The 25,476-nt window shown below is 45.4% G+C and overlaps 1 protein-coding gene across 2 annotated transcripts in view; it reads left to right on the forward strand.

Moving 5' to 3' along the window:
* Positions 1–25,476, forward strand: part of LIX1 (limb and CNS expressed 1) — a 237,958-nt gene that overhangs the window by 161,971 nt on the left and 50,511 nt on the right. For both annotated transcript variants that reach the window (XM_077462348.1, XM_077462347.1), the window contains one exon: positions 7,160–7,255. In XM_077462348.1, coding sequence (XP_077318474.1) covers positions 7,160–7,255 — 96 coding nt within the window. The remainder of the gene's footprint in view (positions 1–7,159; positions 7,256–25,476) is intronic.

Consider the following 25,476-nt stretch of genomic DNA (forward strand, 5'->3'; position numbering starts at 1 on the left):
ATATATATCACCCAGTTAAGGCTCACATACTTTTTTCAGGTAGTCTTTTTTCATGGGTGTGGTGGTCACAGTGGGGTTGATTTACTAAAACTGTAGAGTGCAAAATCCGGTGCAGCGTTGCATCGTGGCCAATCTGCTTCTAACTTCAGCTTGCTCAAGTAAGCTTTCACAAAAAAAAAACATGGAAGCCTATTTGTTTTTGTCGTGGACACTGGCTGCAGGGACCTTTTTTTCCCACATTCACCCTGTTATTTGTTATTGCTATATTTCTCTTTTTGTTACATTTTTGAGAGACTGCTTTCTTGGATTTGTCCAAAGACTATCCTTAGTTTGTTTAATACATTTTAATTGAAAGAGCTGGCCACATTGGCCTCTGGAGCCGGACTGTCTGGTCACCTGGGCTGCATTAAATGCTTTGTTAATTAACATGTTAATTATATAATTGTCAGTCAAGTTGTTGCTGGGGAGATAGCCAAGACCCAGCCCTAATTCGTTATCTAACCCCTTGTGTTAAAAAGTGTATAAAAAAGCTGTATTCTGTCCAATAAGTCATTCAAGATTCATACAAGCTATTACCGGCTAGACTTTTATTCAATGCAGCTATAATTAATATATCTCTCTGATGGTCAGACTGGAGGAAGCGGTATTACTGATGGAAGCACTCAGCGGAGTGTGGGATAGGATCTGTCACAGTTTTCCTTGCAGAGCTGCACCACATTTTGCACTCTCCAGTTTTAGTAATACAACTCCAGTATGTTCCACTTCAGTGTTTTCCAATTACCACCATGGACCACTGGCAGCCCACAGCACTGCTGTTATCCAATACAGTAAAACCTTGGATTGCGAGTAACTTGGTCTGCGAGTGTTTTAGAAGATGAGCAATTTTTTTTAATAAATTTTAACTTGATAAATGAGCAAGGTCTTGCAATACGAGTAGCATCACATCACAACAACTGAGTATAAAAGAGAAGAGAGGCACCTCTAAGTGTAGCAATATGGTTACATTTAATGAAGGTGCAACATTTAGGTTAGGTTCACACTGCCGCGACTTGGGATCTGACTTGTGAGACTCCAAGTCGCATCACATGGGAAATCCTATTTTAGTCAATGAGAGCTCTCTTAATTAGCACTACTGAAGTTAATCCAACTTTAGAAAAGGTTCCTGTACTACTTCTATCCAACTTGTACCCATAGACTTTAATGGTAGTTGCCTCGTATTTGCTGTGAAGTTGTCTCGAAGTTGCCTTGAAGTCACAGTGCTATAATCTTTTTATAAGGACTATAGACTGAAGGGCTTATGAATAAATGGTTGTGAAATAAAACATATATTTCTTATGGGGAAATTAGTTTTGATATATGAGTGCTTTGGATTATATGCACATTTCCAGAACGAATTATGCTCGTAATCCAAGGTTTTACTGTAGTTTTAAACTGTATACAAAAACGTTGTTTTCTTAGCAAAGATGTTTGAAATCTTCAAACTGTACTAATAACAATGTCAGTCCTTGCTAATTTTCAGGTTCAAAAGGCCCACAGATTCATTTCACGATAAATTGATTTGTGACAAAAATACAATATGATTTTTTTAACCACTAATATATGAGATATTTCACCACTTTGTAATATGTATAGTGCATAAAAAGGGAAAATGAAATGGTTCAGAAACTGTTTTGTTTAAATTGTTTCTTTTGGTATATATTATATGTTATATCTGTTTTTTTACTATGTATATAAATAATTTTCTTAGGCCGCGTACACACGGGCGGATTGTCTGCCCAACTAAGGTCATCAGACAATCCGACAGACAGTCCGTTCAACTTTTGAATGAACGGACTTGCCCACACACGGCACTTTTTGAGCGGACTAATACGGCGGACTAAGTCCGCCATACAATCCGCCCTACTTTTGAAATGAACAGACTCGCCCACACACGCGGAGGAAAGTCCGCTCATTTCGAGCGCGTCTCCAGGTAGGCGGGGCCCGCGAAGGAGACGTCGCTGACCCCGCCGCCTGGAATGGACTTAAAGGGGAACCCAACGCCGAAAAAAATCGGCGTGGGGGTCCCCCCAAGTCCACAACAGACCCTTGTCCGAGCACGCTACCCGGCCGGCCAGGAAAGGGGGGCGAGCGAGCGCCCCCCTCCTGAGCCGTACCAGGCCGCGTGCCCTCAACATTGGGGGGTGCCTTGGGGAAGGGGGACCGCGCGGCCCCCCCACCCCAAAGCACCTTGTCCCCATGTTGATGAGGACAAGGGCCTCTTCCCGACAACCCTGGCCGTTGGTTGTCGGGGTCTGCGGGCGGGGGGCTTATCGGAATCCGGGAGCCCCCTTTAATAAGGGGGCCCCCGGATACCGGCCCCCCACCCTATGTGAATGAGTATGGGGTACAATGTACCCCTACCCATTCACCTGTAAAATAAAAGTACCAAAAAAAACACAACACACGAGATAAAATATTTTATTGCACAGCTCCGGGGGTCTTCCGTCTTCGGGGGTCTTCTCGCTGGACTCCTCCGCTATCTTCTTGTAGCTCTTTTGCTAGCGGAGGAGTCCGGCTTTCTTCCCTGCCGCCGGCCTCTTCTCCCGACTTCGGGGGTCTTGTCCCCCTCTTCGGTTCTTCTGCCGGGCCACCGCGCCTTCTTATAGCTCTTTTACAGGCGGTGGCCCGGTCTTCTGTCGCCGCCGCCGCCGCCTTCCGTTCTTCTTCTTCTTCTTCTTCTTCTTCTTCTTCTTCTCCAGGAGATGTTGCCTCGACGATCTCTCCGGCCGGAATGCCAGAGCCGCGCTGCGCGGCCACTTATATAGTGACAATGGGGCGGTGTCACATGGTATATGTCACATGGGCTCGTCACATGGGTTGATGTCACATGGGGACTATGACATCGTAAGGGGGCGGAGAGATCGTCGAGGCAACATCTCCTGGAGAAGAAGAAGAAGAAGAACGGAAGGCGGCGGCGGCGGCGACAGAAGACCGGGCCACCGCCTGTAAAAGAGCTATAAGAAGGCGCGGTGGCCCGGCAGAAGAACCCGAAGAGGGGGACAAGACCCCCGAAGTCGGGAGAAGAGGCCGGCGGCAAGGAAGAAAGCCGGACTCCTCCGCTAGCAAAAGAGCTACAAGAAGATAGCGGAGGAGTCCGGCGAGAAGACCCCCGAAGACGGAAGACCCCCGGAGCTCTGCAATAAAATATTTTATCTCGTGTGTTGTGGTTTTTTTTGGTACTTTTATTTTACAGGTGAATGGGTAGGGGTACATTGTACCCCATACTCATTCACATAGGGTGGGGGGCCGGTATCCGGGGGCCCCCTTATTAAAGGGGGCTCCCGGATTCCGATAAGCCCCCCGCCCGCAGACCCCGACAACCAACGGCCAGGGTTGTCGGGAAGAGGCCCTTGTCCTCATCAACATGGGGACAAGGTGCTTTGGGGTGGGGGGGGCCGCGCGGCCCCCCCTTCCCCAAGGCACCCCCCATGTTGAGGGCACGCGGCCTGGTACGGCTCAGGAGGGGGGGTGCTCGCTCGCCCCCCTTTCCTGGCCGGCCGGGTAGTGTGCTCGGACAAGGGTCTGTTGTGGACTTGGGGGGACCGCCACGCCGATTTTTTTCGGCGTTGGGGTTCCCCTTTAAGTCCATACAAGGCGGCGGGGCCAGCGACGTCTCCGTCGCGGGCCCCGCCTACCTGGATACCCGCTCGAAATGAGCGGACTTTTCTCCGGGCGGGAAAAGTCCGCTCATTTCAAAAGTAGGGCGGACTGGCACACACACGGGCGGACTGTCCGCTGAAATGCGAGTCCGACGGACAGTCTTTCCAACATTCCGAAAGACTTAGTCCGCCAGACTGTCCGCTGAAAAAGTCCGCTGAAGCTCACACACGAGCGGACTGTCTGCTGAAATGTGTTTCGGCGGACTAAGTTGGGCAGACAGTCCGCCCGTGTGTACGCGGCCTCACTTTTGCTTGACCATCACTTAGATACCACCACTAGGAAACCTCATATTTATTTTGTCCTCTGTCAACATACTATGTTATTGTTTTCACCATCTCTAGCTAGTTAATGTTTGGTGAATCTTACCGTATATTGTACAGCGAAAGAGTTTGTTTTTCTCCCACCCCCATTGATGGTATAGTAAACTTGACTACTTTGTAGTTCTTCATTGATTGGCAACCTATGTTGGCCAAAAAATATGATCTAAACATCATCCTGCTTTTTTCCAAATTCACGTTCTTGACATGTCCCACAACCCACTAGTGCTGGAATATTCACAAACTTACTGAAAGGCTTTATTGTTCATATAGCTTTCTTCCATGCTGATCAACACCTTGTAGTTGTTCACCTTTCTGATACCTCAGCTGCCCCAGCCAAATAGAAGGCTTTTAAATGTGTGATTTGCTGCACCCTTATTGTCCAATCCACCACATGAAATGGAACGAACGGTCAAAATAGCAATTCTGCTCTTTGACATAGAAGCAGGTGAGTCATAAGGCCGCCAGGGACCTGTTGACTCTCCTTGCTCTCATTCAACAATGCACTGCCTTTCGTCATCCGTTAGACCAAAGCTACTAGAAACATAGAGATTTCCTGCCACATGTGATCTACAAAAATAGTGATAAATGTGGGAAGATTTTAGCATGTTTTCTAAAAGTGAAACAAGTCTGCACCTACAACCTGTGCCCACAGCAACCATTTGGTACATTGATCAGAAGTTATAGCCAAGGCCTTTCACTATTACTCATACTTTTCAATAGGTTTGCTTGATAAAACTTTACCAGAAGTTCAAAGATTTTTGACCAATATAACAGCAGTTTTATGTTTCTAAGATTGTTATTGATTTTACATAGGAAGTACAACTAAGTACATGATAGGACATGCCATCAAATAAGCATTTGTAACAAGAAGCATTAAGTAGATACACAAGGCTAAGTAGCCGAATGACCCTGATCACATGATGGTACAATGTACTAATGTTAGGCTCTGGGATCATGAGAACAGGATATCTGTACCTACAGTATACAGAAGGTAAGAAAAGACTATGTATAATAGAGAAATGGATGGAGAAGAGGATAAGGGGTGGAAGGTACAAGGGGTGGAAGGGTAGACAGTAGTGTCTGAGAAAGTCCAATTTTTAGGAGTGTGCCATAATTCCTTACATTTTCAGGAATGTATGGTCACAGGCATATAATGGGGTTGATTCTCTAAGACTAGAGAGTGTAAAATCTGGTGCAGCTGTGCATGGTAGCCAATCACCTTCAGCTTGTTCAATTATACTTTGAGGAAAAAAAAACTGGAAGCTGATTGGTTTCTGTGCAGAGCTGCACCAGATTTTGCACTTTCCGGTTTTAGTAAATCAGCCCCAATGTGTCATTCTGAGCATCAAGACCTTATGGAAGTTTTACATGGAATCATGTAGCAGTTCTGGAAGCTTTTTGTTTGTACCAATACATTTTGACTTGTGCCACAGTGGGCACGGCTAATTTCTATGCCTTGGCTAAGATTTGTTTAGCATCAATTAGAAATAGCGACTGTCATTTTCTAATCTCACTGGACTCAAATAAAAATAACTGTGAACCTGTGAAAGGTGGCATGGTGATAATTTCTATAAATGAGATCTGAGTTGTTTCACAAATTTCTTATCGAACATCAAGGGACACAGAGCCATAGTAGTTACTATGTGGGTTATAAGCCACCTTCAGGTGATGGACACTGGGATGCCCTTAATTAAAAAGTGCACTCCCTATATAACCCCTCCCACTGGTAGGAGCACCTCAGTTTTGTAGCAAAGCAATACATGTGTATACCAAGAAGGGAGGGACCTCTGTGCCCCATGATGTACTTCAAAGAAAATGATTTTACAGGTAAGGTGTTATAAAAATCCTATTTTCTTATTGTACATCACGGGACACAGAGCCATAGTAGTTACTATGTGGGATGTCCCATAGCAATGCCAACACCAAGAGACTAAAGAACTCATACTGCAACCTGCAGTACACTGTGCCCAAAGGCGATGTCCTCATGCCTTTTACATCTTTTTGATAGAATCTGGTAAATGTATGAAATGAAGACCAAGTTGCTGCCTTGCAAATTTAAGCCATGGAGGCTTGGTGATGCACTGCCCAAGAAGCACAAATAGCCCTGGTGGAGTGCACTTTAATATGAAAAAGAGGAACTTTCCTCTTAAAACCATAAGTTTGAACAATCACTTGACAAATCCATTTAGAAACAGTAGATTTTGATGCTGCCTGTCCTCTTTTAGGACCATCTGGCAACACAAACAAAACCTTTGTTTACGAATCTGAGCGGTCACTTTCAATAGACCCTGACCGCTCTCACCACATCAAGAAAATGTAGTGACTTTTCTTGATGTTTCTTGTGGCGTGCCAGTGTCCATCACCTGAAGGTGGCCTATAACCCACATAGTAACTACTATGGCTCTGTGTCCTGTGATGTACTTCAAAGAAAAGGATTTTACAGGTAGGCTGTTAGAAAAATCCTATTTTTCACAACCCATCATATTCTTGAACAATCAACATTTTCTATGAGGCCGCGTACACACGCGCGGACTGTTCGCCCAACTTTGTCCGTCCAACAGTTTCGGCAAACAGTCCGCTCAAACTTAGCATGGACGGACATGGCCACACACGACGGATGAACAGTTTGCTGAAACCGTGCGCGATGACGTGAACGGCACGTACGACGGGACGAAAAATACAACGTCCTATACACTGCATTATAGCTTTCGGCGTGAAAATCCTTTCTGAGCATGCGCGCAACTTTGTTTGACGAACAAGCCTACACACGAGCGGACTGTTCGCTGAAACAAGGTTTCAGCGGACAGTTTTACGGAATTTACGAAAAACCTTGTCCGTCAAACTGTCCGCTGAAACTGTCCGCTGAAAGCCCACACACGAGCGGACTGTCCGCCCAAACACTGTTCAGCGGACAAAGTTGGACGAACAGTCCGCCCGTGTGTACGCGGCCTGAGACTATGCTAATTGGATTAAGATAGTATGAGTTACATATGTGGCTATAAATACTGAAATATGTTTCTCACATATGAAAACCCTTGGAAGAGTAGTATTAAAAGACTACATAATCTGGCTAATAAGATAATAGAAACACAGAATTAATTGATTAGATTTCTTGACAACTTTTATGTTTTATGTTTCAGGGTAATATAAATGATGCTGATGACCCAAGTACAAGTATTGGTGCCTACCATTACATGCTGGGGACAAACCTTGGCAAAACAATGCTGGAATTTCAGGTTAGTATTTAAACAAATAATTTTAATTTGTGATTCTGCAAAGTGAATTAGAAAATGGTTACCTAGGTATCCAATACTTATTTTTACCTGCAGTTTACCAATTTGATACATTTGCAATTCAACAATCTAAACAAACTTTACAGAGTTGTATATTCATATATATTAAATATTGAATTTTGGGAACAATGATTGTTAAAATGAACAAAAATGCCAAGTGTTAGCTGACATAACCCAAGAACGGGATACAAGTCAGATTTTAGGCACCCACTCCAATAGAAATGTTATTTTTGGTGAGATACTCTCTAAAGGTTAATTACTTCTTAGCCCTTGGACACATGGTCAGACATTCCGACAACAAAATCTGTTGGAACGTCGGAACGTGATGGTGTTATTTCGTTACGCTACGTTCAGGCTAGTAGCCAATAGCTTTGGTCTAGGAATTTGATCTGAGCATGCGTGGCACTTTGTCCAATCGGAATTCTCTACACACAATCGGATAAAGTCCGATCGGATCATGTTGTGGGAAAGTTTTATAGCCCAGCTCTTGTCCGTCGGATATTCTGATGGAAACAGTCCGATGGAGCCCACACACAGTCGGATTATCCGACAACACGGTCCGATCGGACATTTTCCGTCGGAATGTCCGATCGTGTGTACAAGGGCTAAAAGGATGAAGATACTGCCACTTTTTAGAACACTGAGAGTGCAGCAGCTGATTATAATGAACATAACCTTCCATTCATAATCAGTACGCACAGGACATAGTCAAACAAACAGTTATTTCTTTAAACCCGCAACAGGTAGCAATCTGCAATAAAGTTAGATAAGTAAAACATTTTTTCAATATGCATTTTCTCAACAAAAGCTTTACTCACTGGATTTACAGTGTTGAGATAATCCAGGACTGCACCATTCTGCCCCACATAGGGGAAGGCCCAAGCTAAGACTACCTCAGTCAGGAGGTTAATAATAAACCTTTTTTCTTGGAAAAAAGGCAGTGGGCTGCATTGGGAAGTATGTAAAACATTGGTTAAGGAAATGTTTGTAATGGTGGCGGTCTTCATTGAATTTAAATGTTAAAGATATAGGTGTATTAGATTCTGCAATGTGACCATCTCAAGAACAAAAATTCAGTAGTTGTCTCTACAGAGTATGGTTCTCCCCTTTGTCTTGGTAAGTAACCAAGAGGCTTCTCCATATTGTAGTCCCATTATTCTGTCTGGTAGCTGAAGCAGCAGGCATGTTTGTGTTTATCATGTATACAAGTACCCCGCGCAACCAAAATTGTGAAAAGGATTAGCAGCTAGCACAAGAGATAAATTTGTTCCCCAATATAAAGAAAGTGCATATAGTGCTGCGATAAAATTCACCAGATTCGCATAACCAAATCGTGCATATATATAAATATTGTAATAAAAAGCAGCAAAAACCTGTATAGAATAATGCTGCTGCCACATTTAAACTACACACTTTGTGAAATGTGACGAAAGGATATATATTATAGCCAAAATAACATACATCAAATAAACTGTGTAAAAATTATAAACTGAGAAAGTCCATAAAATATCAGTGTAGAAAAAAAGGCCACCACAGTGATCAAGAACTTGATAATCTTCAAATCCACCAAATATTAGGACATGCTCTTATGGTCACCCGTGTGACAACACCACCACCGGTGAGAGTATGAGCTTACCAGAAAATTTGGACTCAAAAGGAACGTATGTTCTATGAATCGATAGGGCTTTATGATGCACACTGGCAGCTGGAGTGTAACCTGTCAGGATCTTATCACATATGGATGGCCCATCCAGATCTTGATCGGGTTACAAAAAGAGAAATAGTAGCCTGATAGAGGATTTACACCTTCCCTACAACCAGAGGCGGCTCTTTAATTAGGCAAATTAGGCGATTGCCTTAGGCCTCGCCCACAGGAAGGGCCTCGCCATCGAGCGATTGCCTAATTTGTCTCTGAGGTGTTGTGCTGCACTGTCTGCTGCTGTGTGGAGTGTCTCTCAAACGGCGGGGTGAGCGAGCGGCGGGCGCGCTGCACACAGCTGCAGACAGAGTGAGCTCCGCGGCGGTGGATGAGGGGGGTGATAAGAGTATGTCCGACTGTCTAATATGCATGGCTTAGGCTGCCTGTGTGTCCAATAGCAGCAGCGCTGTCCTCCGAGTCCTAGCCCTTCCTTCCCCTAACGGCGGCCCCATTGCATGCCGGGAATTGTAGTTCTCCCACAGAGCACAGGCACATAGACTTTAACATGGCCGTCTGGTGCCTGTGCTCTGCAGAGACTACAACTCCCAGATTGCACTGCAGGGCAGAGCTAGAACATCATGTGTTGCTTCTCCAACTGAGTCCTGCTGCCTTTACCAATTTGTCACCAAGGCGAGGAGCAGGATCATCAGGTACAGTTTATATATAGGTTTTTCATATATATATATATATATATATATATATATATATATATATATATATATATATATATGAAAAACCTAACAACAATGCACCCCCACCAAATCTAAGAGTCCAAAGGCCATATTAACTCTGCATTGACAAGACAGTTTTATTTTCACACATTCTAAAAATAACTTTTCATCTGCTTTACTGAGGATGCTTTACAGTGGCTGTGTTTGATGGCATGGTGGCTGCAATTGATGGCACAGTGGCTGGGTTTAATGGCACAGTGGCTGCAATTATTGAGCACAGTGGCTGCGTTTGATGGCACAGTGGCTGCATTTGATGGGCACGGTGGCTGTGTTTGATGGCACAGTGGCTGCGTTTGATGGCACAGTGGCTGAGTTTGATGGGCACAGTGGCTGCGTTTGATGGCACAGTGGCTGCGTTTGATGGGCACAGTGGCTGCGTTTGCTGGCACAGTGGCTGCATTTGATGGCGCAGTGACTGCATTTGATGGGCACAGTGGCTGAGTTTGATGGCACGGTGGCTGCAATTGATGGCACAGTGGCTGCATTTGATGGGCACAGTGGCTGAGTTTGATGACACGGTGGCTGCATTTGATGGGCACGGTGGCTGTGTTTGATGGCACAGTGGCTGCAATTGATGGGCACAGTGGCTGCGTTTGATGGCACAGTGGCGGCGTTTGATGGCACAGTGGCTGCGTTTGATGGCGCAATGACTGCATTTGATGGGTACAGTGGCTGAGTTTGATGGCACGGTGGCTGCAATTGATGGGCACAGTGGCTGAGTTTGATGGCACGGTGGCTGCAATTGATGGGCACAGTGGCTGAGTTTGATGGCACGGTGGCTGCAATTGATGGGCACGGTGGCTGCAATTGATGGGCACAGTGGCTGCATTTGATGGGCACGGTGGCTGTGTTTGATGGCACAGTGGCTGCGTTTGATGGCACAGTGGCTGCATTTGATGGCACAGTGGCTGCGTTTGATGGGCACAGTGGCTACGTTTGATGGCGCAGTGACTGCATTTGATGGGCACAGTGGCTGAGTTTGATGGCACGGTGGCTGCAATTGATGGCGCAGTGGCTGCATTTGATGGGCACGGTGGCTGCATTTGATGGGCACAGTGGCTGAGTTTGATGGCACAGTGGCTGCAATTGATGGGCACAGTGGCTGTGTTTGATGGCACGGTGGCTGCTTTTGTTGGCACGGTGGCTGCGTTTGATGTCGCAGTGGCTGCGTTTGATGGGCACAGTGGCTGCGTTTGATGGGCACAGTGGCTGCGTTTGATGGCACAGTGGCTGTGTTTGATGGCGCAGTGGCTGCAATTGATGGGCACAGTGGCTGCGTTTGAGGGCACAGTGGCTGCGTTTGAGGGCACAGTGGCTGCGTTTGAGGGCACAGTGGCTGCATTTGATGGCACAGTGGCTGCATTTGATGGCGCAGTGGCTGCATTTGATGGGCACAGTGGCTGAGTTTGATGGCATGGTGGTTGCAATTGATGGTGCAGTGGCTGCATTTGATGGGCACAGTGGCTGAGTTTGATGGCACAGTGGCTGCAATTGATGGGCACAGTGGCTGTGTTTGATGGCACGGTGGCTGCTTTTGTTGGCACGGTGGCTGCGTTTGATGTCGCAGTGGCTGCGTTTGATGGGCACAGTGGCTGCGTTTGATGGCACAGTGGATGCGTTTGATGGCACAGTGGCTGTGTTTGATGGCGCAGTGGCTGCATTTGATGGGCACAGTGGCTGCAATTGATGAGCACAGTGGCTGCGTTTGAGGGCACAGTCGCTGCGTTTGAGGGCACAGTGGCTGCGTTTGAGGGCACAGTGGCTGCGTTTGATGGCACAGTGGTTGCGTTTGATGGCACAGTGGCTGCGTTTGATGGCGCAGTGGCTGCATTTGATGGGCACAGTGGCTGAGTTTGATGGGCACAGTGGCTGAGTTTGATGGGCACAGTGGCTGCAATTGATGGGCACAGTGGCTGCGTTTTGGCACAGTGGCTGCGTTTGAGGGCACAGTGGCTGCGTTTGATGACACAGTGGCTGTGTTTGATGACACAGTGGCTGCGATTACTGGCACGGTGGCTGCTTTTGATGGCACAGTGGCTCCTGTATCATTGTCCGCCCACAGTCTCTGACCATTTCCTGTATCATTATCTGCGCACAGTATCTGACCATCTCCTGCATCTTTGTGGCATGATTGTCTGTCAGCACCCTGTCAGTGGCTCCAACTTTTCATACCGTGTTAGCCAGGTAAGAGTTTGCTTGTTATTACCATAATAAAACCGTCTCCTGTATCATTGTCTCTGCAAGTCTCTGACCGTCTCCTGTATCCTTGTCCACACACAGTCTCTGACCGTCTCCTGTATCCTTGTCCACACACAGTCTCTGACCGTCTCCTGTATCATTGTCCACACACAGTCTCTGACCGTCTCCTGTATCATTGTCCACACACAGTCTCTGGCCATCTCCTTATTCATTGTCCACACACAGTCTCTGACCATCTCCTGATTCATTGTCCACACACAGTCTCTGACCATCTCCTGATTCATTGTCCACACACAGTCTCTGACCATCTCCTGTATAATTTTCCGCAGTCTATGACCATCTCCTGCATGATTGTCTGTCAGCACCCTGTCAGTGGCTCCAACGTTTGATACCATGTTAGCCAGGTAAGAGTTTGCTTGTCATTACCATAATAAAACCATCTCCTGTATCATTGTCCACAGTCTCTGACCCTTGCCTGTATCATTGTCTGCACAGTCTCTGACCGTCTCCTGTATAATTGTCTGCATAGACTCTGACCATCTCCTGTATCATTGTCCACACACAGTCTCTGACCATCTCCTGTATCATTGTCCACACACAGTCTCTGACCATCTCCTGTATTATTGCCCGTACACAGTCTCTGACCATCTCTTGTATCATGGATGTGAGGTCGGTGACTGTCCTTTAGCTGGATTGGACTGTCTCTTAGCTGGGCTGTCTCTTATCTGGGACTGTCCCTTAGCTGGATTGGATGGGTCGGACTATGTCTATCAGCTGGGTTGGACTATGACTATATCCCTCAGCTGGGACTGCTCCTTAGCTGGATTGGACTTGTTGCATTAAACAGGTTATGTTTTAGAATATGTTGTAAAATTACTTTTTTTTTTGTTTTATACTTTGTTGACAAATTAATTTCACATTTATGAGACAGCACAAAGGATAATGAGTAGGCAGCTGCACAATTTGATCTATATCTGTGTGCGTGTAACATATATACCCACCCACCCTATGTTTAATGATATTTGATTAAAGAATAATTGGCTAGAGAAATTTATAGAAACGGTGAATTCATAGTTCATAGGAATTAAGTTAATATATGCATTCATACAGTTAATTTTTATCATTTTTATAATATTTTTCCCATTATGGGCGTGAGTGGGGCCTCATGTCTAAGTTTTGCCTAAGGCCTCAGAAAGTCTAGAGCCGCCTCTGCCTACAACATCCAAAAAGTTTTGGTGATCAGATTTGGAAACTGTGTATAGCGGCCCTAAAAAATTGCATTAATTGTTTGCTAATTTTTGCGTATGCTGGGGCTGCATAATTTAACAAAAAATAGCACACGCTACTTCTAGAATACATTTGCAAATGTTCATGTTCTCTGGAAAATATGGGGCTCGGTAATAGGATTATCGCTTGGGGTCCAGTCACCCCTTAACCCTGCCTTATTTAGCAAAAGAAAAAATAGAAATCCACCCCAATAAAAATCATTGGTTTCTGGAGACATCTCCATGTCAAAGAACCCATTACAAGGCAGTCATGAAACTAAAGACATCATGTTAAACTCGGCCAAGCATAGTTAAAAAGTTCCTATACGTTTGGGAAATATAAGGATGCAAAAGAATAATTGTGCAGTTAGTATAACAAATGTAATTCAAGGCAACCATTTAGCTGTTCACTTTGTCCCAATACTAAACATTTCTCTGCACACCACATAAAAGAGACGCAAGTGGTGCCAGCATTAAACACAGGCACCAGATGATTGTAAAGGAGAAGAAAGCTAGATCCAAATATGCACTGGCCAATTATCAGAACAGTTTAAATAAACATTTCCAAAGCTCAGATTCTGGTTATGTAAGGTGTGATGGCTGTGTCCCGATAGGACTTGTTAATGTGCGTAAGTTAAAGCTGGAATATCTAATGCCCATGAATAAAACACAACAGAAAGAAATGTAAAATGTACTCTGAGGTAAACTAACCTTCCGTGTTATTTTTCTAGCAGGAAATTAGTTCTTTCCTCACCTTCAAGCCTTAATAGGCAAGAACAGTGAGTGGCCAAAAATGTACTATGAAATTCTCCCTTTGGGAAAAGTGAAAATGAAACCCAACAGGGGGTATAGTGAACGCATTTTGCCCACACCCATCTGTCTATGAAGATATATGGATTTTATATTGCTGTAATTAAAGTTGACTTTAGTCAACCATTACTCGATGGAATATTTACTTTTATTCATTTGCAAGTACTTTTAACTTTAAACTAAACTAGCCCTGTAACTGTAAATGGAAAATTGTAAAACAGAAATAGGACTTTTGATATCAATGAAATCTTTAAAGGAGGGTATGGTATATTGTCTATACTAATATGTTTGTGTGTTAAACTTAAATGCTAAACCTACACAAAAATAATATTTCACTGCTGTTAATTTGAAAGAACCTTTAGCGTATTAAGCATTTGGCCACTTTCATGGGGATGATTAATGCTGACGTCTGCATGGCAATAATAATAATTTATAAATAAGTTCCATATTCATGGAAAGTAGAAAGAAGGGAGTACATGCAGACCAAGGCAATTGTTGACAGCTTGTGATAAACCATACAATTATAAATTTTTTAACCATAACACTTGTTGAAAATATTATTCTGTTTTACCCTATTCTATGCTATATACTGTAATGATCAATCAGAGAACTTTCAAGAACTTACTTCTCTCATCAACTTGCATTTAAAGCTTTCATCCTACTTTTATTGGTAAACGAAGAAGCATAATACAAGATCTTCCCACGCAGGGAATGTTACATCGTAATATGCCAATGAACATTTCCAGCCTCCTGGCGATTTGCTGTGTGCAATACTGTACACTGTCAGCCAGAAAAAAATGCTCTAGTCCCAGCCTCTTTGCTAGACTGATTTTCTCAGTCTCTATATTACACTCCCAATTTGTTGTCTCAGACTCTCAGTCTGTTCACACAGAAACTACTTCTGTCCCTCATCAGTCTCTTGCATTGTGAGCAAAATCCATTTATACTTACACTCCCCCATTGGGTTATCTGTTCTAAGCTACTGGGCACCCTTTCTCTCCCAACACTGGCTTTTCAAGAGTCACTTAACACACTTCCACTGTAACAACCAGTGCTTCTATCAAAATATATATGTTCCTTTTAATGCCTCCCCCCATTTCCACAGCTTCCTCATTGTCCTTTAAAGGATTGACAACTTCACTGACCAATAAGAAGGCATGAGTCCTTTATTGCAAAGTCAGGTTATACTGCTGCCTACAAGGGCTTAGGACACTGGCAAACAAAAAAAAATTGTAAGTTGGCACTCTTCCTCTATCCAGCATAGCAGTTTTTTGCTTGTGTCCTAGGTTTCAGCTCTGCTGAAAAAAGTCTACCTACTATGTGCTATCCTTCTTGCTTTGTGATTTTTTTTTTTTTTTTACTGTGACTTCAATTAAGATTTGTCCCTAACAGTGCTGCTTGAACTGGTGTCTATAGAGCAGTGTTTCCTCAGCCTAGCTAATGAGGAATCCAGTAGACTGGACTTGTGGGGCTAGCCTGGAATGTGACCTTTAGTTGCTTGGCTCTGCTTTGTGGTGTTTTTAGACCTGAGTGTACTGTGTTAGTAGAGTTTATAGTGCTTTTTAGGTCTAAAGCCATAGCACAGTACATACATGACTCTGTCTCTAAAGACTCACTTTATAAATAAGCCAGTTTAGGCTTACATGTTGGGAGCTAACTCACTGTTTCGCCATGGTAAGGGATTAAGCTGAGGAACCAAGTGCTAATGCACACTATGCTGTATTAAGGGAAACACACAAGCACTCCTTGCTCTATTTCCTGACATTCAGCCTGGAGCAATGATTGTAAAGCAGCACATAGAACTCTGGTCCCGGGTCTGTTTCCACTGCCCACCTACAGTGATCTAGTGACCTCTGGGCACCTAAAATCCTCATTAGCACCACCTGCCTGAGTTTCAGTACCTGAGACCTTGCCCCACATTGGATTTAGTTTTATTATTGCTGTGCAGATACGAGGGTATGGAAAGGTGGCTGTTCCTACTGAAAACACCACTTTGTGGATCTTTTTGCCCCTTATCATGTAGTTATGTTGTTCTACCTGTTTTGGTAGGTTTTTGGTTCACACCCTCTTGCTGGTTCAGTTTCAGGATTCCTTCAAGTGGAGTCATTCCCCTCTGGCGGTGATTTACTCTATCCTGGTCTTGAGCATCAGGTTGGTCCTCTATAGTCTTCCCTTTATTTCCTTGTGAGACAAGGGCTTCAATTAATCTGGTTCAGATACAGGCACTGGTTCTTCAGGTAGTTCTGAGTTGCAAATGCCAGGAGTGTGAAGACTGGGTGGTACTGTTCCCTGATATCTTCTTGGCCTGTCACAGTGGGTGCAGGTAAGTCAGGGATTTGCCTTTTAAAACCAGGGTCCCAGGGGGGTGTAGTTTCGATACTCCTCATGCTTCACATGGGAGTAATTTAATGCTAACATGATCAATAATTCAAGAGTATTTACTATTTCAATTATTATGTATATAGGCCTATACCAATGCGTTTTGGTTTTGTTACCATTATGGGCGTTATTTACGAAAGGCAAATACACTTTGCACTGCACCGGAAGTGCAGTCGCTCTAAATATAAGGGGTAGATCTGAAATGAGTGCAAGCTCTGCTGATTTTATCAGCCAATCATGTGCAAGCTAAAATGCTGGTTTTTATTTTCCTTGCATATCCCCCTCGGATCTACAGTGACTTTACTCCCAAGTGCACTTTCTGTGCAAAGTGGATTTTACTTTAGTAAATAACCCCTTATGTGTACATGGATTTTAGAATCTGGTGTTTGTAATATTATTGTGTCATTAGAATCAATAAATTTGATTGTATCATCACACATAGTGGTACTGTGGATACAAATTAACAGAGAATGTGCCACATCCTGAATAATCATTAGAGAAAAAAGAATAGGGGACTTTGGGCTTTTTAGGCACCGTTAAACAGAATATATGTTTTTATCAAAAATGTTTAACAGCAAAGTTTAATGAAGTATAACGATGACATATCAAAATTGATGGCTCAACATGTTGCGCGTATCTAGAAAGCTTTTTCAGGAGCTTTACTTTAGAAAAATTGTGGTATATAATTCACCGGAAATTGTACAGCAGATATTCATAAAAAATATAACCTACAAAGCGCATGTAAGGTACAAGTCCAGCTGTGATACGATGCCTTGGAGTGAAGCTTACTCCTCTCTAATCCCAGCAACAGGGTATATAATGCAGGTGGATAGTAGTAACTACTATCCACCTGCATTATACACCCTGTTTCTGGGATCAGAGGGGATAGGACTTCACTCCAAGGCTTCGTACCGAACTACCCTGGTGTCAGGGCTGGCTTAGCACTTTCTTCTCTGGGCTGGCTGCTCAGCTGTTGGCTAATTGCCAGCTCTCATCTCTCTCCACAATTACCAGCTGTTCCTTATCCAGCTCGTCTGACCTGCCTACTCTGGTTATTGAACTTTGGACTGGCTGACTAATCGATCCGGTTAATGGACTCTGGCTATGCTTTGGATACGCTTACTCTATTTAACTTTTTATTTTTATTAATAAACAAGTGTGATTTAACCTCCCTGGCGGTACGATTATTTCAGATTTTAGGTGCTAAAAGCGGTACAATTATTTTGCATGAAAATTTGGCGTTCTATATTGTAGTCCTGTAATTCTTATGCCGCATACACACGTAGCCGACTTTCCGCCGGACTGTCCGCCGGACTTTCCGAACGGGCTACTTGCCCACACACGGCACTTTTTCAGCGGACTAATACGGTGTACTAAGTCCGCCGGACTATCTGCCGTACTTTTGAAATGAACGGGCTCCCCCACACGCGGAGGAAAGTCCGCTCATTTTGAGCGCATCTCCAGGTAGACGGGGCCAGCGAAGGAGGTGTCGCTGGCCCCGTCACCTGGTATGGACTTAAAGGGGAACCTCAACGCCGAAAAAAATCAAGCGAGCGCCCCCCCTCTTGAGTCGTACCAAGCCGCGTGCCCTCAACATGGGGGGTGCCTTGGGGAAGGGGGGCCACGCGGCATCCTCTGGGACTGTGACATCATAATAGGCGGGGACATCATCCGGTGATGTCCCTATATAAGTCGCCACGCGTCGCATCCGTGCCATTGTGAGCGGAGGATGCAACGAGGCAACATCTGAAGAGAAGAAGAGAAGAACAGAAGACGGCAAAAGCGGCGACAGCGGCGACAGAAGACCGGGCCACCACCTGTAAAGGAGCTAGAAGAAGGCGTGGTGGCCCGGCAAGAAGAACCGAAGAGGGGGACAAGACCCCCGAAGTTGGAAGAAGAGGGCAGCGGCGAAGAAGAAAGCCTGGCTCCTCTGCTAGCAAAAGAGCTAGCAGAAGATAACGGAGGAGTCCGGCGTGAAGACCCCCGAAGACGGAAGACCCCCGGAGCTGTGCAATAAACTATTTTAACCCTTGTGTGTTGTGTTTTTTTTTTACTTTTTTTTTACAGGCGAATGGGTAGGGGTACATTGTACTCCATACTCATTCACATAGGGTGGGGGGCCAGTATCCGGGAGCCCCCTTATTAAAGGGGGCTCCCGGATTCCGATAAGCTCCCCGCCCGCAGACCCCGACAACCAACGGCCAGGGTTGTCGGGAAGAGGCCCTTGTCCTCATCAACATGGGGACAAGGTGCTTTGGGGTGGGGGGGCTGCGCGGCCACCCTTCCCCAAGGCACCCCCCCATGTTGAGGGCACGCGGCCTGGTATGGCTCAGGAGGGGGGCCGCTCGCTCGTCCCCCCCTTTCTTGCCTGCCCGTTTGCGTGCTCGGACAAGGGTCTGATGTGGACCTGGGGGGACCCCCACGCCGATTTTTTTCGGCGTTGGGGTTCCCCTTTAAGTCCATACCAGGTGACGGGGCCAGTGACGCATCCTTCGCGGGCCCCGCCTACCTGGAGACCCGCTCGAAATGAGCAGACTTTTCTCCGGGCGGGAAAAGTCCGCTCATTTCAAAAGTACAGCGGACTGGCACACACACGGATGGATTGTCCGCCGAAATGCGAGTCCGGCGGGAAGATTGGAGTGCAAAAATACTTTCTAAGTCCGCCGTACTTTTGGGTAAAAAAAGTCTGCCGGAGGCTACACACGGGTGGATTGTCCGGCGGACTTGAGTTTGCCGGACTTTTCCACCGGATTGTTTGATCGTGTGTACGCGGCATTAGCAATAACTCACTTAAATCTGTCCAAACCATAGTCTAGCAGACATTCTGGGTATGATAAAGTTTGAAAAATGAAATCATAAATTATAATATAATAAATAATTATAAATAATTGTACCAAATAATAATATAACAATAATAAAAATTATTCAATAATGTAATCAAATCAAAAACACTGAAATTTGCTCAGTTGCAGAATTGTCACTGTCATTACTTTTCAGTATTTGATGACGGATCTCCCCACAAATCGCTATCGCTCAATTCTGCGAGTGATTCCAATATATCATCGCTGTTTTCTAGCTGGTCTAAAATCATTTTTGATGTAAAGTGACAGTTTTAGTTGCTATGGACAATCTCCAGTTTCCAGGCATAAAGAACAGTTTTTATAATATAAAACTGCATGCAGAACACTGGAGAAACCACTAGGGACAAAGGGTATGTGAAATAATTTCATACAGCAATGTAATCTGTAAGATTACATTATACTGTATGTAATGTGTGTGTTTCACTTTTTGAATTTGGCGCCGATCTCCATCCCCGTGCGTCGCAACGCTCGCAGGTAACGGAAATCGGCTCCGTGATGAATCGAGCGGAGGACGAGCCGCTCGTACAGCGCGGGGACATCGCTGGATCCAAGGGAGAAGGTAAGTAAGCATCCTCCTGGATCCAGCGATGCAGTCCCGAGTCTGGCTCGGGGTTACCGCTTTTGGTATAAAAATTCCACCCCGAGCCAGACTCGGGAATACCGCCAGTGGGGTTAATTGTACTTCTGTATTGGTCTGATTCATGGTTTCTGACAGTAGGCGAAGGCCATGAATTCAGAAGATACAGTCAATCCACTTGTTGGTAATATTTTTTCCAGATTGGATGAGCAAGATCACCGCATGGATCAGTTTGCCTTGGCGTTTCAAACGCTCCTGAGTCGCACGGCTCACCTGGAATCCCCCACTGTGGCTGCTCCGGTACAACCTGAGTCACAGGCCATCCCTGCTGCTGCGCCAATCTCTGTGCAGGCACCCGCCTCGAGCACTAGCTCTATAAGAGGTATGTCTGGTTCCACTCCGCTTCCCCAGCGATTTGGGGTTGATCCAGTTCAATGCAGAGGGTTTCTCAATCAGGTTGAGATATACTTCGAGATGCTGCCCCAGGCGTTTCCCATGGACTGGAGCAAAGTAGGTTTCATGATATCTTTGCTTTCTGAGAGAGCCTTGACCTGGGCTAACACTCTATGGGAGACGCAAAGACCTGTTGTCTTGAGTTACCCTGAGTACACAAGGGTTAAAATAGTTTATTGCACAGCTCCGGTGGTCTTCCGTCTTCGGGGATCTTCTCGCCGGACTCCTCCGCTAAATGTCTAAATGCTATGCCATTTCCACTGCTGGTTTTTCGATGGACCCAGAGAAACTTTCGGCAGTCCTACAGTGGCCTCGACCCGTGGGTTTACGTCCTCTGCAGCGTTTCCTGGGTTTCGCCAACTACTATCGGAAGTTTATTCATAACTTCTCGTCTCTGGTCAAGCCCCTGACTGATATGTCCAGAAAGGACGGTAACCCACAGAGTTGATCCCCGGAGTCCATTAAGGCCTTTGAGACTCTCAAGACTGCCTTTGTTTCTGCTCCTGTGTTGGCACATCCTGATCCTACGTTGCCTTTTATCCTAGAAGTTGATGCTTTTGAGACTGGAGTTGGTGCCCTTCTGTCTCAACGTGTGGCGACTTTTCCAAGAAATTGTCACCTGCTAAGTGCAATTATGAGATTGATGACAGAGAGCTGTTGGCGATCATTTTAGCCCTGAAAGAATGGAGACATCTCCTTGAAGGTACCACTGTGCCTGTTCTTACTCTTACTGACCATAAGAATCTTACATTCTTGTCTGAGGCTAAGCTATCTTGGCTACGGTTTGCATCAGTCTTACTTCTCCTTTGGGTGACAAAATTCTTGCTGCTCAGATCCATGCTCCTCCTGAGAAACCTTGTGACCGATGCTTTGTCCCGGAGAGTCTCCGTACTGCTGTGCTCCAGACTTACCATTTTCCCAAGGCAGCTGGCCATCCTGGGAAGAATCAACTCATTTGGGCCATTTCCCAACAATTCTGGTGGCCTAGTCTACGGGCTGATGTTACTGCCTTCGTAGCTACCTGTCCCGTGTGTGCTCAGAGTAAGACTCCACAACACCTTCCAGTGGGCCTCCTACAACCCATACGCAATGGAGAGAGGCCCTGGACTCACCTGTCAATGGATTTCATTGTGGAGTTGCCAAACTCCCAAGGCAACACTGTTATCCTTATGGTGGTTGACCGGTTCTCAAAGATGTGTCATTGTAATCCACTTAAAAAGTTGCCTACCTCTAAGAAACTGGCTTCAATTTTTGCTCGGGAGATCTTTCGCTTACATGGGCTACCCATGGTGATTGTCTGGGACAGGGGCAGTCAGTTTGTCTCCAGGTTCTGGTGAGCCTTTTGTGCACAGTTGGGAATCCAGCTTGCGTTCTCTTCTGCGTATCACCTGCAGTCTAATGGGGCCACAGAGCGAGCCAATCAGTCCTTGGAACAATTCCTACGTTGCTATATTTCTGACCACCATAACAACTGGTCAGACCTATTACCATGGGCAGAGTTTGCTTACAACAGTGTCTTGAATTCTGCCCCCCGATTGTCTCCATTTATGGCGAATTATGGTTTCCAACCTTCCATGTTGCCTGACTCGTTTGTTCCGCAGAGTATTCCTGCGTTAGAGTAGCATCTCCGTGGTCTTCGTTCCACTTGGGTACAAGTCCAGGAGGCTTTGCGTCAATGCCCTGCTCGGTTTTGATTGTTTCTGGCCCTTTATACTCCTCTGTCTATTGCTGACAGGATTGTCAATGGTAGTTTACTAAAGGACCTGCGCAGTTGGACTTGAACCTTACATGCGCTTTGTAGGGTATATTTTTTATGAATATCTGCTGTATGATTTACAGCGAATTATAAACCACAATTTGTCATGGTTATGCAGTAATCTCCCTCTGTTTGCCTACCTCTCCTCGTATTTAGACTAAGAGGCCAGCCACTTCCACCTGGTGGTTTTTATAACCTCTCCTCTAAGCATGGCTCCACCCCAGGCCCTATCAGGAAACCCCATATTAACCCCCCCATTCTTCCTTTTTCTCTAATTATTGTGTCATTATCATGTAAAATGTTACTTTGCAATATATACTAATAAATCTACTTTTATATACTTGTTTGTTATGCCATTGTTTATATGTTATGACACAATGTTACTAGGTCGTCTTTTATTATATACCCGCCAGCCTTTCCATGCTCATGTTGCCACTTCGGCCGCATGCTTCATACAAAGTCCCAAACTTTCTCTTCATGCTAATAGCAATTAGGGATGGATGTACTAGACGTCTCATGTTGTGGCCTCATATAAAGTTCTAAACCTCTTCTCTTTTATCAGTTCTGAGTTGCAGAAAATTCCCAGTCCTTTCTTATGGGCCTGTCAGTGGCTTTTGTCCACCCCTCAGTTGTACAGCTTTTGAACTTTTCCAAATTCCTATGTCCCTGAATGGGTGAGAAAGAAATTGAGATTGTTATACTTATCGAAAAATCTATTTCTTGGTGTTTATTGAGAGACACATTTACCACCTCTTGGGATTTTTTTTTTTGCTTTGTCCACAGTACAGTTTTTACACAAAATGAAGACATGCTGGGTTGAGGAGAGGTCATTGGCAACTGGCTTACAATTTTTTATTGCCAATGTCCTAACCTCCTGTCAACAGTCACGGTTTCTGAATTTTTATTTCTCTCAATGGACTCCAAGAAATAGATTTTTCAATGAGTACAAAATCTTTTATTATTTGTGGGTGATTACATTGCATTTAATTATTTCTAATTATGTGTCTTGGTTTTGAATTTGGATCTACAGTATATCATGTGTTCCTGTCAGATGCTGATGCTACTATTAGGCCCGAATATAAGAAAGGAACAGAGTTTGTAATGTAATAAGAGTTATTTATAAATGTCTGGCACAGTTTTTAGCAGGACTATACCATTTATTTTGCTAGGTATTCATAAGTGTTCTTATAAATTGAATTTATACAGGTAGAGAAGGTAAAAAGTATTGTCGAAGAAATTAACTTTAGTAGCCAACTTAAATGATTTAAATATATGTGTTTTCAGAACCCTAGCAGGTATATCTATAAAGCAGTGAATGTGATTTTCTTCTACCTTTCACTGCAGGCAAGTCTTCCTATTGCTCGTGTTTTAAATTGCAGTTAATGATTTTCTTGCAGTAATTGTTTGGTGATTGTCACATTCACTGCTTTTTAAATATGCATGTACTGCTTTTTTCCATCAGGCAATACCCCACTGAGCCAGGGAGTTCACTTCCTGGAGGGCAGGTTAGAAACCAATGGCCATTTAGTTAACTCTTCACACTTCAGTTCCCAAGGGCTTAGCTTCTCCCAACCTGGAACCAAAGGATCAAGGACCCCTTTTCCTCTTTCTCTATTTAGATGAATAGACATTCCAGGATAGGGGTGCAGAATATATCCAAAGCATACCAATCTCCCGTGTCCCACCCTGGACTCATAAAAATCCTTTTGAATATCAGTCAAAGATTTGAGGAAAAGGGTACCACATCCCGAATAGGTAATTATTTGGAAAGATGCAGAATGGGATTTTTTGGGGAGCTGACACATAAAAAGTTATTTCCATGATCACTTAGGTATCAAATTTATCTCACTATACACACATATTGCAGGAAGTCATTGCTTTGTGCTTGTTGCAAGGTCATACCCCCGTGACTACCCAGGACAGGTCCCTAGGTGAATCCTGTACTGCAGCTGATCTCAATATAAGTATCTAGCCATGAGATGAGGGACACAAAGTGCCCCTGTCCTCCCACCAAACAGGACCACTTTAAACCCAAACAGTCACTCACTTCTACTTTAGACTAGCCTCCATCCCTTGAGTGTGTACCCCGATCTTGAAGGTTAGAGTATGCATGTACTCAGATGTACTTGACTCTAAGAATATCCTGGTAAATCTGTTCTTATTTACAGAGTAAGGCTGCTCAGCCCAAGGGGTCGAATAGCCTAAGGCCGCGTACACACGCGCGGACTGTTTGCCCAACCTTGTTCGTCAAACAGTTTCGGCAAACAGTCCGCTCAAAATTTGCATGAGCGGACTTGCCCACACACGAGCGGACTGTTTCAACGAACTGTTTGCCAAACAGTCCGCTCAACTTTTGAAATGAACGGACTCGCCCACGTAAGGCGGAGGCAAATCCGCCCATTTCGAGCGCGTGTACAGGTAGGCGGGGCCCGCGAAGGAGACGTCGCGGGCTCCGCCGCCTGGAATGGGCTTAAAGGGGAACCCCAACGCCGAAAAAAATCGGCGTGGGGGTTCCCCCAAAGTCCACACCAGACCCTTGTCCGAGCACGCTACCCGGCCGGCCAGGAAAGGGGGGCGAGCGAGCGCGCCCCCCCTCCTGAGCCGTACCAGGCCGCGTGCCCTCCCCAAAGCACCTTGTCCCCATGTTGATGAGGACAAGGGCCTCTTCCCGACAACCCTGGCCGTTGGTTGTCGGGGTCTGCGGGCGGGGGGCTTATCGGAATCCGGGAGCCCCCTTTAAGAAGGGGGCCCCCGGATACCGGCCCCCCACCCTATGTGAATGAGTATGGGGTACAATGTACCCCTACCCATTCACCTGTGAAATAAAGTACAAAAAAAAACACAACACAGGGGAAAAAATATTTTATTGCACAGCTCCGGGGGTCTTCCGTCTTCGGGGGTCTTCTCGCCGGACTCCTCCGCTATGTGTGTGTAACTCTTTTACTAGCGGAGGAGTCCGGCTTTCTTCCTCCCCGCCGCCGGCCTCTTCTCCCGACTTCGGGGGTCTTGTCCCCCTCTTCGGTTCTTCTGCCGGGCCACCGCGCCTTCTTGTAGCTCTTTTACAGGCGGTGGCCCGGTCTTCTGTCGCCGCTGTCGCTGTCGCCGCCTTCCGTTCTTGTTCTTCTTCTTGTTCTTCTTCTTCTTCTTCTCCAGGCGATGTTGACACGTCGCTCCCTCCGGCCGGAATGCCAGGGACACGCTCCGCTGCCACTTATATAGTGACAATGGGGCGGTGTCACATGGTATATGTCACATGGGTTGGTCACATGGTGACCCCGCCCCCTTACGATGTCATAGTCCCCATGTGACATCAACCCATGTGACCAACCCATGTGACATATACCATGTGACCCCGCCCCATTGTCACTATATAAGTGACCGCACAGCGCGGCTCTGGCATTCCGGCCGGAGGGAGCGACGTGTCAACATCGCCT

The sequence above is a fragment of the Lithobates pipiens genome, unplaced genomic scaffold, assembly GCF_037356315.1.
Source record: "Lithobates pipiens isolate NorthernLeopardFrog02 unplaced genomic scaffold, aLitPip1_a1.2 Scaffold_3, whole genome shotgun sequence".
NCBI lineage: Eukaryota > Metazoa > Chordata > Amphibia > Anura > Ranidae > Lithobates > Lithobates pipiens.